Below are 16685 nucleotides of genomic sequence, written 5' to 3' on the forward strand. Positions count from 1 at the left end.
AGTTACCGGTTTTATTTTTTCCTCGTGTATCACTTATTTTGTAAACTGACATAAGTAATTGTAAACGGATCTTTTCGGTTTGAACGGCAGTTTTTAACATAATTTCTAGGTAACTAAAAAAATGTTAAACTTCGTATACTGGTAGAACATCTTTTTCTCTTGGCTTTATTGATAAAATTCTATAGTTTGGAAGATATTTGTTGTTGTTTTTTCTTCAATTTCTGCAATTTCAACCAATCACTGACGTCTATTGAGGTAATAAACATTCTGTGCCGTATGAATATGTCCCTCGTTTAAGAAACAGATTGGGTTTATTTACATTTGTGAAGAAAAAAAGATACCCTTCCCCCACCCCTAACCCTAAAACAGATTGAAAGGCAATAGATCGATACTAGGGTCATAATTATGGGTGACAATTTCATATGACACTGCTAGAAAAAACTGCCGTTCAAACCGAAAAGATCCCTGTAAATATTATGGAATATGTATAATGCGACATTTAGTAGTAGTAGTAGCAGCAGTATTAGTATGGTGGGGGCATGTGCTGTAACAGTATGTTGCTGCATTCACAATTTGTTGGTTATTCCCTACTATCCTTGGTGGACGACTCCTCTGCACCACTCAAGCGACTACTCTCCACAGGGGCGGACCCATGGGGATGGGAACTTAAGGGGCATATGCACACCCTCAAGAAAAAAAAATTGTATTCCCTTCTGATATTGTGCCCTCTGTTTGAAAAATTCCTGGGACCAGCCCTGCTCCAACCTATGGTTCTGTTTGGGTAGTTGTGGCTGGTAAGAGTTTTACAAGGCTGGAGTGCATATCCTACCTCAACCTCTCTTAGTTACCTTTTACAACATGTAAATTTAAAGCCACAGTGTGTATTACAGGGAAGATCTCTGGTTGGTAAGTTTTCTCAGAGCTGTACTCAGTAGAGGTTGTCATGTTCTTCAGTTTTGGACTTAATACTCTTTACTCTATTACTCTTTTACTTGTTTCAGTCATATGACTGCGGCCATGCTGGAGCATCGCCTTTAATCGAGCAACTTGACCCCGGGACTTATTCTTTTGTAAGCCCAGTACTTATTCTATCGGTCTCTTTTGCCGAACTGCTAAGTAATGGGGACATAAACACACCAGCATCGGTTGTCAAGCAATGCTGGGGGGACAAACACAGACACACAAACACACACACATGCATATATATATATATATATATATATACATATATATGACGGGCTTCTTTCAGTTTCCGTCTACCAAATCCACCCACAAGGCTTTGGTCGGCCCAAGGCTATAGTAGAAGACACACTCGCCCAAGGTGCCACGCAGTGGGACTGAACCCGGAACCATGTGGTTGGTAAACAAGCTACTTACCACACAACCACTCCTGTGCCTAATGTGTACTTGTAATGCCTTCTTGTATGTTCCCTTCATCAAATGTGACCAGCTGAATCAAGGTTCATTTCAGTATTCCTAATGGACCTAGATTCATGTTTTTTTTTGGCTATTTCAAATCATCTCAGGCTCTTGTTATGTTCTCATTCAAAGCAAAGTTTGGTATTTTCTTTCTCTTTGAGAACTATTCCAGTGCAATATTTCTGTTAGGTTGTGAAATACAGCATTGCAATTCTTGCCCTCAAATCTGTCATAGACTGATGAACCTGTTGTGTATTGCAACCATAAACTTTGTGCACCTGTTACTTTTCCCGAGATCTTTGGCTATTACTTTGTTGCTTAGATTATTACATGGTAACATAGCAATTTTAATGACTATACTTTTTTTTTTCAACCTTAAAGTAGTACATAACCTGCTGATCCAGACTGGCCCACTCATCAAGGAAGAGCTTCAAAAATACCTGAAAAGATTAAGATACAACAAGATACCAGGTGTGGAGGCACATGGCCTAGTGGTTAGGGCAGCAGACTCGCGGTCGAGGGATTGTGGGTTCGAATCTCAGACCGGGCGATGTGTGTGTTTATGAGTGAAATCAAACCTAAGCTCCACGTGGCTCCGGCAGAAGGTAATGGCGAACTTCTGTTGATTCTTTCGCCACAACTTTCTCTCACTCTTTCCTCCTGCATCTTGCAGCTCACCTGCGACAGACCGGCGTCCCGTCCAGGCGGGGAACCTATATGCTAAGTAACCGGGAAACCAGGCCTTATGAGCCAGGCATGGCTCGAGAAGGAACAAACAAGATACCAGGTTCAGATAATACTCCAGCCACATTCTGGTAAAGTTCACATAAGATCTACTGAAAATTTATGGTTGATAAAGGCAAATTAACCTTGTGTTTTATAATGACATACACACAATCAAAATTCTGTCTAATTATCTGCTCTACTTTCTCTTATTTCATCATCATCATCACCACCATCATTTAATGTCTGCTTCCTACTGCAAGAGTAGAACAATTCAACAGGAGCTGGCAAGTCGAAGTGCTACACAAATCTCCAAGTTTTGACATGGTTTCTATGGTTGGATGTCCTTAGCATCAACAACTTTACAGAGTGTGCTGGGTGCTTTTGATATGGCATCAGCACAGGTGCTTTTTTATGTGACACCACTGTAGGCACTCTATATGTGACACCAGCACAGGTGCTATATATATACAATGGGCTTCTTTCAGTTTCCGTCCACCAAATCCACTCACAAGGCTTGGTCAGCCTGAAACACATGCCCAAGGCACCACACAGTGGGACTGAACTTAGTTAGTTAGTTAGTTAGTTAATTTTTTGGCTCAAAAAGCAAAAAGCAAGGCCATGTAGGGGGACATGGAGTTATGTACAGGGTGGTGTTCATGTAAAGAGTTCAGGCCACTTGTGGTCAAGGGAGACTTTGAACCGAGCGGTCGTCGGCATCTTCACTATCTCGTCCAGCAGCTTATTCCACGGATTCGCAACCCGGACGGAGAAAGCCCCTCTCCTTCGATTGAGATAAAATCGTCGCAGATAGAGCTTTTTGGAGTGACCCCACAGCCGACGCTCTGGAGCAGGAGTGAAGAACAGCTCTTTCGAGAGGTTACACTTTCTGCTTATGATGTTGTGAGCAAGAATGAGATCACCACAGCGTCGTTATTTTTCTAGAGAATAAAGGTCAAGCGTCTTCAGCCTTTCTTCAACTTGGAACTATGTGGCTGAGAAGCAAGTTTGTTACCACACTGCCATGCTTGCACCTACATAAATGATTTAGATGTCTTTGATCAGAAACTTAAACACATACAAGAATAGTGAAGATCAAGTATCTCACAGTGGACCTTGATTTGAAATTTTGCTAATATTTCTCCAGGTGCCAACATGACTATTTTTCAAATTAAATGTTATAAACTGTATTGCTTAGTGATGTAGAATATCAATTGCTAACACATAAGTATCATGAAATGAGGTTTAGAATCAAAATAGGGAGGTGTTTGTAAAAAGGTCAGCCACATAGTATTGCATATGGAGCCAGAAAGTTCAGATTGTCTATCATGAAACTCCTCCAATACCATGGTACCAATTGTTTCTAAGATTGGAACATAGATGGATTAACCTATGCAGAGGTTACTCAGGTATTGATATTCCTGCAGTATCAATGATCCCAACCTCACCAATCTTGCTTTCCACTTCTTTATATTAGATACAAAAATTTTGGATCTTTTCGGTTTGAATGGCAGTTTTTAACAATTTCTAGATAACTAAAAAATTTTAAACTTCGTATACTGGTAGAATGTGTTTATAAAACATCTTTTTCTCTTGGCTTTATTGAGAAAATTCTATAGTTTGTAAGATATTTGTTGTTTTTTTTCTTCAATTTCTGCAATTTCAACCAATCAGTGACATCTATTGAGTTAAAACGTATTCTGTGCTGTATGAATATGTCCCTCGTTTAAGAAACAGATTGGGTTTATTTACATTTGTGAAGAAAACAAAGATACCCTTCCCCCACCCCTAACCCTAACCGTAAAAGAGATTTAAATGCAATAGATCGATTCTAGGGTCATAATTATGGGTGACAATTTCATGACACCGCTAGAAAAAATTGCTGTTCAAACCGAAAAGATCCAAATTTTTTTTTGAGAAGCTTGCAGCACCTCACAAGCAGTGCAGTATGGGACCTGCAATGTTTGCCTGTATGCCATCTAAGTAATACTGATTTCAAAATGCACTCTCACTTCTCTTTTTTTTCTTTTTAATATTACAGCTCTTTCTCTCTCTCCCAATTCATTTATTCGTACATACATACATACATACATAAGGGATAGTTGGATTCTGACATAATATTCTTAAAACTTTTATGCAGTCACTGAACTTCTAAATCCTGCAATCAACAGACACATTTACCCCATTCTGACTTCATGGCAAAATCATTACCTGGACTGAAATTACAGTAAATCCATCGTAAATAGATGCAGTTTCTTAATTCTTTTTTCCTATTACTCTCTTTATAAGTCCTTTCCTTTAAACAATCATATGTTGAAACCAATAGGAGCAACCATCACATATACACACACATGTACGTATGCATGTCCCATTTTTGTATCATCTAGCTGTTCGGATGTTTTGCGTTCTTGTCCCATTTTTTATTTTACACTAGCAGTATTGCCCAGCGTTGCTCGGGTTTGTAAGGGAAATAACTATATAAGCATTTTTAGAGAGTTATAGCGAAAAAATAGCAAAAAAAATGCATCAAAATTGGAAAAAAAATGATGGTAAATTTTTTTTAAAATCATACTCATCGTAGATGCGTGGTAATACCCAGAAGGGCTCAATATGAATCACGACTATAAGATACCCGGTTTTGGTTAAACTGCATCGCAAAATGTGGGAGTAGTTAGGAATCTAAATCGTAGGAGACAGACAGCACACAACCTCTCTTTTATATATAAAGATATATATATATTTAAAATTCAATAAGGGTAGAAATTGATATTAATCAATTAAAACCAGTGGCCCAGCATATTAAAAAAACCCCGAAGATTAAAATATTTTTTACATACAAAATTTAAAGGACTGACCACTAAAAGTGGACAGTCAATATGCTAGATATAGACGTCAAAATTGCTATTTTGACATCTATATCTAGCATATTGACTGTCCACTTTTAGTGGTCAGTCTTTTAAATTTTGCATGTAAAATATATATATACATATATATATAGAGTGGTGTACGTACACTTTGGTCTCTTATATGTAAGTATACATTTTACTAAATCTTGTACGTCTCTATTTCTGTCAGTCAGCCCTTTCATGCTTATTCGTTCTCCCTCTCTCACATTTCTTTGCCTTCTCTTCTTGCTCACTTTCTCTTCACTTTTCACTTCACTCTGTCCCTGTCATTTTTTCTCACCCCTCCTTAATTCTTCTGTTCCTTTGCTTCTACTTCTCTCTCTCTTCTCTTCCCACGTGACCGGCATTCGGCCAAGCCTGTTTTTTCTTTCTTGGGCTGACCGTTGTCCATGCAACATCGATATTCCTCTCTGTGTTTGTGAAATATTGTATCTCTGCCATAAGGCTTCATTTCCACACACACCAGCTTAATTCAATTCGTCCTTAATTGAAAGACACCAGTTGTTATGTCCTGTTATTATTTTTATTGTATTTGTATTTGTGTAACATTGTTTTTGTATACATTCGCTACTTTCTTCCAAGGAATCTAATGCTCTTAACTTAGTTTTTCCTTGGGGCTGGCCAGATTGGAGCAATCTCAAGTATAAATCAGCCGAAATTGCGAGGATAATCTGGTGCTTGACTGAGGAAAGAAAACTTTGAATGACCCGTCCTTGTTTTCTTTGTATCGCCTATCTGGATGTTGTGTTGTCCCATTTTTGTATCACCTGGCTGTCTGGATGTTTTGCGTTCTTGGATGCTCTGAAAGTGTAGCTGCTAGAATAAGAATAGCCTCGGCAAAGTTCAGAGAGCTCCTACCTCTGCTGGTGACAAAGAGCCTTTCACTCAGAGTAAAAGGTAGACTGTATGACGCATGTGTAGGAACAGCCATGCTACATGGCAGTGAAACATGGGCCGTGACTGCTGAGGACATGTGTAAGCTTGCAAGGAATGAAGCCAGTATGCTCCGCTGGATGTGTAATGTCAGTGTGCATACATGACAGAGTGTAAGCGCCCTGAGAGACAAGTTGGATTTAAGAAGCATTAGATATGGTGTGCAAGAGAGACGACTGCACTGGTATGGTCATGTGTTGTGAATGAATGAGGACAACTGTGCGAAAAAGACTCACACCCTAGCAGTTGAGGTAACTTGTAGAAGAGGTAGATCCAGAAAAACTTGGGATGAGGTGGTGAAGCACGACCTTTGAACATTGGGCCTTACCGAGGCAATGACTAGTGACCGAGACATTTGGAGATATGCTGTGCTTGAGAAGACCCGACAAGCCAAGTGAGACCATAGCCCGTGACCTATGCCAGTGGGTGTAACCTGCCCACTTATGAGTACCCCTCATTCATTGGACCATAAACTTTGCTTGCAAAGACCTACTGAGGCAAGTGAAATCAAAAACAAAATCGCTGACATGGCCGATGACAGTACCGCCTGATTGGCACTCATGCCAGTAGAACATTAAAAGCATATCCGAGCATGGGGTGTAACCAGTTCACTTATGAGTACCCTTCATTCATTGGAAAATAGACTTTGCTTGCAAAGACCCATTGAGGCAAGTGTAAACAAATCAAAATCACTGATATGGCCAATGACAGTTCCGCCTGGTTGGCATTTGTGCCAGTGGAATGTTAAAAGCTCATCAGAGCATGATCATTGCCAGGGCAACGGATTGGCTCCCGTGCCAGTGGCATGTAAAAAGCACCATTCGAGCATGATCATTGCCAGTATCGCCTGACCGGCACATGTGCTGGTGGTACGTGAAAAACAACATTCGAGCGTGGTCATTGCCAGTGTTGCTGGACTGGCTCCCGTGCAGGTATCACGTAAAAAACACCTTTTGAGCTTGGTCGTTGCCAGAACTACCTATTTCTTTATTACCCACAAGGGGCTAAACACAGAGGGGACAAACAAGGACAGACATAGGTATTAAGTCGATTATATCGACCCCAGTGCGTAACTGGTACTTAATTTATCGACCCCGAAAGGATGAAAGGCAAAGTTGACCGTGGCAGAATTTGAGCTCACAACATAACGGCAGATGAAATACCGCTAAGCATTTCGCCCGGAGTGCTAACGATTCTGCCAGCTCGTTGCCAGAACTACCTGACTGGCCCTTGTGCTGGTGGCACATAAAAGCACCCACTACACTCCCGGAGTGGTTGGCATTAGGAAAGTCATCCAGCTGTAGAAACTTTGCCTGATCAGATTGAGCCTGGTGTAGCCGTCTGACTCACCAGTCCTCAGTCAAACCATCCAACCCATGCCAGCATGGATAGCAGACGTTAAATGATGATGATGAGATACTATAGATATATTATCTTGATAAACTTTCCTCATGGTGAACTTTCTTCACAGTGAATTGATGGCGGTGAACTTACCTGTAACCACTAGAAAAAGCCTACAAGTCTCCCTCGTATATCACTTGAATGTTTTTATATAATGAAAGATAAATTTGAAAAAAAAAACATCAACACAAGAGATGGTCATGGTCGGAACACATTTGACTATTACTGACTAAACCAGTGGTTCTCATAAATGGATGAAGTTGTGAGGATTGAAAAAAGAGTAGACAAATTACCATGCTTATTAAAATTAGGATAGTTTTAAAACTTGCCAAACAGCATGGTGAAAAAAAATTAAACAGATAGAAACTCTTCTCATTAATTGCCGGTGGCATGTAGGAGAACCATCCGAACGTGGCCGTTGCCAGCGCCGCCCCGACTGGCCTCGTACCGGTGGCACGTAAAAAGCACCATCAGTTCGTGGCTGTTGCCAGCCTCGCCTGGCCACCGCGCCAGTGGCACGTAAAAAGCACCATCCGATCGTGGCCGTTTGCCAGACTCGTCTGGCACCTGTGCCGGTGGCACGTAAAAAGCACTCACTACACTCGCGGAGTGGTTGGCGTTAGGAAGGGCATCCAGCCGCAGAAACATTGCCAGATCAGACTGGGCCTGGTGCAGCCTTCTGGCTTCCCAGACCCCAGTTGAACCGTCCAACCCATGCCAGCATGGAAAGCGGACGCTAAGCGATGATGATGATGATGGTGGTGGTGGTGGTGGTGGGGGAAACATTTTAAAGTAATATTTGAAGTGGAGACTCATAATTTGTCAGTTTGGGATGCACTGAGCTGGAGAACACTGCTGAGCAACAAATGAACAAATGAGTAAAAAGCAATATACAGATTTTATTTTTCATTAAGATTACACTCAACCACCATAAGAACAAGAACCTGATGAGATGAGGGTGCGTGTGTCTGTGTACATATGTGTGTATATAACATATTCAATAACATATTTTTCTAATCCATGCTAACATGGAAAATGAATATAAAATTGAATTTTATTTATTTATTTATATATATATATATATATATATAAACACACACACACTTACACATATATGAAATGAAAAAAGTTGTAATTAGATGGTTGTCATAAAGATGGAATCATATCTGAGAGTAGTTTGTTAAGATTTTCTGGAGGGCACTTCATGATGGTCAAAAAGTCAGATTTGAGTTCTCTGAAAATATTAAGAAAAATGTATCAGAATTTAGTTCAATAAATATATCTTTATATATAAAAGTGAAGTTGTGTGTCTGTCTCCTACGATTTAGATTCCTAACTACTCCCACATTTTGCGGTGCAGTGTAACCAAAAGCGGGTATCTTATAGTTGTGATTTATATCGAGCCCTTCTGGGTATTAGCGCGTGTCTACGATGAGTCTACGATTTTAAAAAAAATTCACCATCATTTTTTCCATTTTAATGCATTTTTTCGCTATTATAGAAGGGAAGTAACTCTCTAAAAATGTCTACGATGAGTCAACGATTAAAAATAAAATTTACCATAATTTTTTTTCCATTTTTAATGCATTTTTTTGCTACTTTTTGGCTATAACTCTCTAAAAATGCTTATATAGTTATTTCCCTTACAAACCCGAGCAACGCCGGGTGATACTGCTAGTATTTCATATAAACAGAATAACAAGAAAACTACAAGCTAAAAGACAGACTCTGACTACACTTGACACATATTGGTATTGGGTGGAATTCTGGTTTAAGCACCCCCTAATTAATCATTCAATTTTTTTTTTCAAATTTTCAGAAAATTTTTGTGAATTTGTGTTCTATACAGAGGAATTTATACGATTATGCAAAAAAGAAAAGAAAATGGTTTTGTGTGTGATTTAGCTGCTATTTTTAGTACATCTCACGACCACCTGATACATTCCTCATTCCTTTGTCATTCTGACATATATTGATGTTTTTCAAGAGTTTTCTGCCCACGAACACTTTTGATGGAATGATGATGCACCCAAGGTTGGTCTATTGCTGGGATTTAACCAAAAACTCAGACTATCCATATTTTAAACTCTGATTTTTAAAAAAAATTGGAAAAAGAGTGGAACTTTTAGGCCTTATTTGGGTTAAAAATTTGTTTTTAAGAGCCACTTTGCGGGTCAGAGTATTGAGTTTTTCTATAAAATACTGAACTGTCACAAACTGAATAATAAAAAGGGCAATTTGATTGGTTAAAATTAATATATCAAAAAACCACACAGGTAGTCCAGATTTTGATTTTGCTTCACCCAATCGGCAGTTATGTCAGAATTATCATGTACTTGCAAAAAAAGGTAGATGTATAAGTTATGGAGAATGTTACAGATGTGGATGCACATGTCATGGCGATAATAAATGCAACGAAAATGTAAACACACATGCCACAAAGAGAATAGGACTTATGGGAGGTGTCAGCACACGTAAAACTAATATAAATACAAGAAAACATAGTGTGTATAGGGAAGAAGAGGATTCTGAACCAGAAGCTAAGTATAGGAAAACAGGTGAAATACCTTAGAGATTTAAAGAAAACTTTGAAAATTTTTTTAAAAATTGACATTTTCGAGAAAATAAAGGATTTTTGAGAATTTTATAAATATGCGACACAAAATATATAATACTGCAGCTATAGCATGATTTTACTGAGTTTTGGTAGTTTAGGGCTCTACAAAACTGAGTCAAACTTCCATACTCTGAGTTTTGTAACAACTCTTAAATTCGCAAAAATCAAAATAGTTATGAGGGGTTAAGGTTTTATTATTTTTTCTTACCTCCATACAGTTGACAGCAACAGAGATGATAAGGTGTTTTTGACAAATTTAGATATGTGCATACTCTTTTACTTGTTTCAGTCATTTGACTGTGGCCATGCTGGAGCACCGCCTTTAGTCGAGCAAATCGACCCCAGGACTTATTCTTTGTAAGCCTAGTACTTATTCTAACAGTCTCCTTTGCCAAACCACTAAGTTACAGGGATGTAAACACACCAGCATCGGTTGTCAAGTGATGTTGGAGAGACAAACACAAACACATAAACACACACATACATATATATATATACATATATACGACGGGCTTCTTTCAGTTTCCATCTACCAAATCCACTCACAAGGCTTTGGTTGACCCGAGGCTATAGTAGAAGACACTTACCCAAGGTGCCACGCAGTGGGAATGAACCCGGAACCATGTGGTTGGTAAGCAAGCTACCTACCACACAGCCACTCCTATGCCTGATGAACTAATAATCTTTATGGATGGATGTTTTTATTAATCACTTAAACCCTTTCATGCCTATCTTCTTATGACATAATACTCATAGTTTCAATTATTTTTGCAAATAATGAAGAATTTAAGTGCATTTAATAAACTAACTTTTACATTTCTTTTTCTACCAAGCTCATGGAAAGGTTCTGACATAAGATGATGATAGCATGTTTAAATATGAATACTTCAAAACAGGCAGTTTTGTTTCATAGGACCAGAGATAGTATTTGGTAGCATGAAAATGAGGTATCCTTTAGCTGGTCACTTGACATGCTGGAAATAACAACCAAATCACACACTACTGTCTAAGAAAAGAGGTCACACTGAAAAAAATCTTAGTCTGGTATATCTTTGAGGTGTAATTGGTGAAGTAGGCTGTTGTTAAAAATAGATCAAATTATTAGGCTTAATTGTTGTATTTTAGTTACATTTTCCTCATCATCATTATGACAAATATTCCCAGCACCATCACTATTAGTATAGTTTTAACATCTGTAGGTGTGTTGTTTAGCATGAAGTCAGCCCTGTTTTAGCAGGCCATCTTAAAAAAAGGCAGGATACAGTGAATAATGTAGATAATGTTGAAAACAAAATTTTAAAAAAAGGACTAGATTGTTATACCAGGAACACATTTATAGTGCTTAGTACTAACAAGAAATAAAACACAAATGAATATAATAGGTCACGTGTGTTTTGACTGTGCTAACTCTTCCAAGATATAATTATTTCAGTTTCAACATCTCAGATCTAGTTACTACTAAACAAATACAACTGAAATGAAGGAAGTTGTTTCTAATGTAAACAGACTTTAAAATGAGAATTCCAGAAATGAACCAACAGTATTCTGGTCTATAAGAAATGTTTTATGTACGACAAATATGTGTAATAATAGACAAACGTGTAATAATATAAACATAGGTATTGACAGATACATATGTACTAATATAAGAGATAAGATTGTAATTACACAACATAAGAATAAATAACAGATATATATGTAAATGATATGACATATATTTGTAACATAAGACATACCTATTTTTATTCAAGGAGTTCTCCAATTGATGTGATTTTTTTCTTGCCTTTTCTAATATTTCAGCTGGAATATGGGCAAGACGTGCAACATTTAATCCATAACTGTGAGCAGCCATTCCTCTGACAAGCTGATAGAGGAATGTTACAGCATCCGAGGCATCATATTCTACCAAAATACCAACATCATTCATGTATATTTGACAGTTATTAAATTCTATTTTTAATCATAAGAGAAAATATTTTGGATCTTTTCGGTTTGAACGGCAGCTTTTAACATAATTTCTAGGTAACTAAAAAATTTTAAACTTCGTATACTGGTAGAATGTGTTTATAAAACATCTTTTTCTCTTGGCTTTATTGAGAAAATTCTATAGTTTGTAAGATATTTGGTCTTTAATTTCTTGCATTTCGGCAATTTCAACCAATCATTGACCATCTGTTGAGGTGAAAACATTTTGTGCCATATGAATATGTCCCTCGTTTAAGAAACAGATTGGGTTTATTTACATTTGTGAAGAAAAAAAGACACCCTTCCCCCTAACCCTAACTCTAAAACAGATTGAAATGCAATAGATCGATACTAGGGTCATAATTATGGGTGATAATTTCATATGACACTGCTAGAAAAAATGGCCGTTCAAACTGAAAAGAACCAATATTTTTAACAACTTTCAAATTGTATTCCCCATTTCATTTATTTAACCCCCTATTGTCATTATTTAACCATTTCTTTGGTTTCTCTAGTATGTTGTAGGTCAGGTGTAGAAATAGGTGTGGTTAAGAATGGGATATAGAGATAGCTGTGTTAAGAATATCGTGTTTTGATATGGCTAAGTAGATAAGGATGGGGGTTAGAGTTGGAGGTGGGGTTGTAAATGGGAAATAGTCATGGTTGTTTAGGGGAAAGGCTGTGGGTGAAAAAAAAATCACAAATCAATTGACAGCATGACCCTCCCAAAGTAAAACATTTCACTTCTCTCTCTCTCTCTCACACACGTACTTGCATACACCCTTGTGAACACACTATGTTTACAACTATGTGAGTCCGATATTGATTAATGCAAGTGTTCATGATCCCAGTTATACATATAAAAGATGGCAGAAAAATGGATAGTTGTTATACAATTAATACTGACCTTCATTTTCACTTGATTTTGAGTGGACAAGAAAAGACATGTGATAGTTGTGAACAAAATCTGGATACATATCTCCAAACTGTCCTAGTAACTGGTAATGGGTGACAAACAGAGTGATACACTTTACCTAACAATGGAAAAGATGGATGCACGATAATACATATAAAATAATTTAAAAACACATATACATACACATAGGCGCAGGAGTGGCTGTGTGGTAAGTAGCTTGCTTACCAACCACATGGTTCCGGGTTCAGTCCCACTGCGTCGCATCTTTGGCAAGTGTCTTCTGCTATTGCCCCGGGCCGACCAATGCCTTGTGAGTGGATTTGGTAGACGGAAACTGAAAGATGCCTGTCGTATATATGTGTATATATATATATATATATATATATATATATATGTATGTATGTATGTGTTGTGGGTATATGTTTGTGTGTCTGTGTTTGTCCCCCTAGCATTGCTTGACAACCGATGCTGGTGTGTTTATGTCCCCGTCACTTAGCGGTTCGGCAAAAGAGACCGATAGAATAAGTACTAGGCTTACAAAGAATAAGTCCCGGGGTCGAGTTGCTCGATTAAAGGTGGTGCTCCAGCATGGCCGCAGTCAAATGACTGAAACAGGTAAAAGAGAGTAAAAGAGTATATATATGGAACCCTGTATGCAACCAGCCACAGGTAAATAATGAAATGCATTATAATTAAACTAAGTGAAACCAAGTTTATTGAGTGACAGACATTTTGAAAAGTCACCTGACGCGACATGTCTGCACTGAAGAATGCAGCAGAACCAGTCGACCAGATGTGGGTTAATAAAGTATCTTGTGAATTCCATTTTCTCTTTCTCATTTGTCATATTTTTACACACACACACACACACCCTCTATGCTGATGACCTTGTTCTTATAGCAGAATCCCAACCAGAACTAGAGAATTTCAGACAAGGAAGCTAGGTCTAAATCAAAGGGCTTTAGAGTTAATCTAGCAAAAACCAAAATCTTAGTAAGTAGGAGAGCAGACAAATCACAAGTCCCTTGAGGTAGATGGTCCTGCTTGAAATGTAGAAAAGGCATAGGTAGAAACTCCATAAGATATACATGGTGTAAGTTATGGACACATGAGAGGTGCAACAATATCAGGGGAAGGTTAACAAAAAAATAGTTTTTGTGCATGGAAGGTGCACAGGTATAATTAACACTAAAAGTGTACTGAAAATAGACTCCATCAAATGCCAGGCAGGGAAACTAGTAGTTGATAGCTTCCATTACCTAGGTAGCCAAGTCAGTAGCTGGGGTGGATGCTCCGAGAGTGAAGCTACTAGAATAAGAAAAGGCTGGGCAAAGTTCAGAGAGCTCCTATCTCTGCTGGTAATAAAGGGCTTCTTTTTCAGAGTGAAAGGCAAACTATATGATGCCTTTGTGTGAACAGCCATGCTACATGGCAGTGAAACATGGTCTGTGATTGCAGAGGATATGCGTAGGCTTGTAAGAAATGAAGCTAGTATGCTTTGCTGGATGTGTAATGTCAGTGTGCATGCATGACAGAGTGTAAGCATCCTGAGAGAAAAGTCGGGCATAAGCGGCATCAGATGTGGTGTGCAAGAGAGATGACTGTGCAGGTATGGTCATGTTATGCATATGGACAAAGACAGCTGTGTGAAGAAATGACGTACTCTAACGGTGAAGGGAACCTGTGGAAAAGGTAAACCCAAGAAGACATGGGATGAAGTGGTGAAGCATGATCTTCAAATATTGGACCTCACAGAGGCAATGACTTGTGACTGAGACCTTTGATGATATGCCATGCTTGAGAAGACCTGTGAAGCCAAGTGAGATCATAGTCATGGTCAGTGCTTTTGAATGATGGGCAATATGCTGTCAAGCCAAGTGAAATTGTAGAGGAAAAAGAGAGGCAAGAAGTAAACAACTGGAATCAGAAAAGAACAGTTCTTACGTCTTCGGTAAAATAACGAAGAGTAGCATTAGCAATAGCAAGACCATCGTGTGTGCTGGTGCCGCGTCCAAGTTCATCCAGGATCACAAGAGATCGATTTGTAGCGGAATTCATTATTTCTGATGCTTCTTGTAGCTCCACCATAAATGTACTGCGGCCTCTGTAGATATCATCAGCAGCACCCATCCTAATATAATAATGGAAGACAATATTATTTAAAACATTAAGCAATTCTTCCCAACATCAACAAATACGTACATACATATATATATATATATATATATATCTATATATATATATATATACCAGAGTAAACACATAAATGTGAAACAAGGTGGAAAAAAGAGTACTCAAATACCAGTGGTAGAGTAAAATGCTTTATTTAAAGCAGCAGAAAATTCAACAAAACCTGTTACTCTGAGTTTTACGTTGCCTTTCATCGGACAGTTTTTGCTAGAATAGAACCGATATCGGTTCTATTCTAGCAAAAACTGTCCGATGAACGGCAACGTAAAACTCAGAGTAACAGGTTTTGTTGAATTTTCTGCTGCTTTAAATAAAGTATATATATATATTGTCAATAATAAAAGGGTAAAATTAATTAATTATTAATTAATAATTTTACCAAGTAGTGTTCAGTATGTAAAAAGACCATTTACGGTATATTTAAAACATTACGTTATATAATTAGGGTTCAGTAAAATAAATTACTTTACCACACACCGAACTTTTAGAAATAGCAGCCAAAACATTTCACTATTCCCTCTAATAATAATAATAATAATAATAATATAATAATAATAATAATAATAATAATAATAATAATTGTGTACAGTGCTCAGGTGCACTACAACTCATCTAAAGTGTATATATAATCAGGTGTAGTTTCGGCGGATTTCGGAAAGCATGAGGGCCTTAAAAGATGCAGTGTCATGGCAGTCAACAACTGACGCAGGCAGTTTATTCCATGCTTCAGCAACTCTGAGCATGAAAAAATGTTTCCAAAAGTCATGGGAGCTGTATTGTTTTCTGACTTTGTAGGCATGTCCACGTGTGTTAGACACATGGAGATCAAAAAGGTGTTCAGTGTTGTTGGTGAGGTGGTTGATAACTTTGTGGGTGTTTACCAAGTCCGTCGCCAAACGCCAGAGCTTCAGTGAATCCATGCCCAGGGAAACAAGGCGCTCAGAATATGGTAGGTGTCTGATGGAGGGTATGCGTTTGGTTGCACGTCTCTGGACAGATTCCAGGAGGTCAATGTTCTGTACTATAAGAAAAGTCTCCCAGACAATGTATACTCAAAAATAATTCACGCAGGTATAGAGGGAAAACAACGAAAGATCACACGTATATCGATTACTTGAGAACGCCATCTCTATGTCTAACTAAACCAGAAACGGCGTTCTCAAGTAATCGATGTACGTGTGTTATTTTTAAGTATACATTTTCTTATAGTAGAGGAAATAGTGAAATTTTTTGGCTGCTATTTCTAAAAGTTCGGTGTGTGGTAAAGTAAATTTTTTTACTGAACCCTAATTATATATATATATATATATATATATATATATATATATACACATATACATATATATATAACAAAAGAGTACCTAACACAACCAAGCTTTTACATGTTACTTTTGACAATATTTTTCTAAAAAAGTGAAACTGGTCAAGTAAATAAACATCTTTTAAAATTGCATTCTCAAACCTTCTTTCATATATAATTCCACTCGTGAGTTACCTTACAACTCCACTTCGTTATATATATAGATATATATATACATATTATTATATATATATGAGCCAGAGGACTGGGTTTCTTTGTCAGCTCTGGCATGGTTTCTACATCTGGATGCCGTTC

The 16685-nt window shown here is 37.9% G+C and overlaps 1 protein-coding gene across 1 annotated transcript in view; it reads right to left on the bottom strand.

Annotated features, from left to right (window-relative positions):
• Positions 1-8261: 8261 nt before the first annotated feature.
• LOC115209337 (DNA mismatch repair protein Msh3-like) overlaps positions 8262-16685 on the bottom strand; it is a 64701-nt gene continuing 56277 nt past the window's right edge. The window contains exons 18-21 of the mRNA XM_029777700.2: positions 14825-15011; positions 12872-12998; positions 11736-11901; positions 8262-8616 (exon numbers count right to left, since the gene is read on the bottom strand). Of these exons, the coding sequence (XP_029633560.1) occupies positions 8529-8616; positions 11736-11901; positions 12872-12998; positions 14825-15011 (568 nt within the window). The 3' untranslated portion in view covers positions 8262-8528. The remainder of the gene's footprint in view (positions 8617-11735; positions 11902-12871; positions 12999-14824; positions 15012-16685) is intronic.

This window comes from Octopus sinensis, linkage group LG3 (genome assembly GCF_006345805.1).
Source record: "Octopus sinensis linkage group LG3, ASM634580v1, whole genome shotgun sequence".
In the NCBI taxonomy this organism is placed as follows: Eukaryota; Metazoa; Mollusca; class Cephalopoda; order Octopoda; family Octopodidae; genus Octopus; species Octopus sinensis.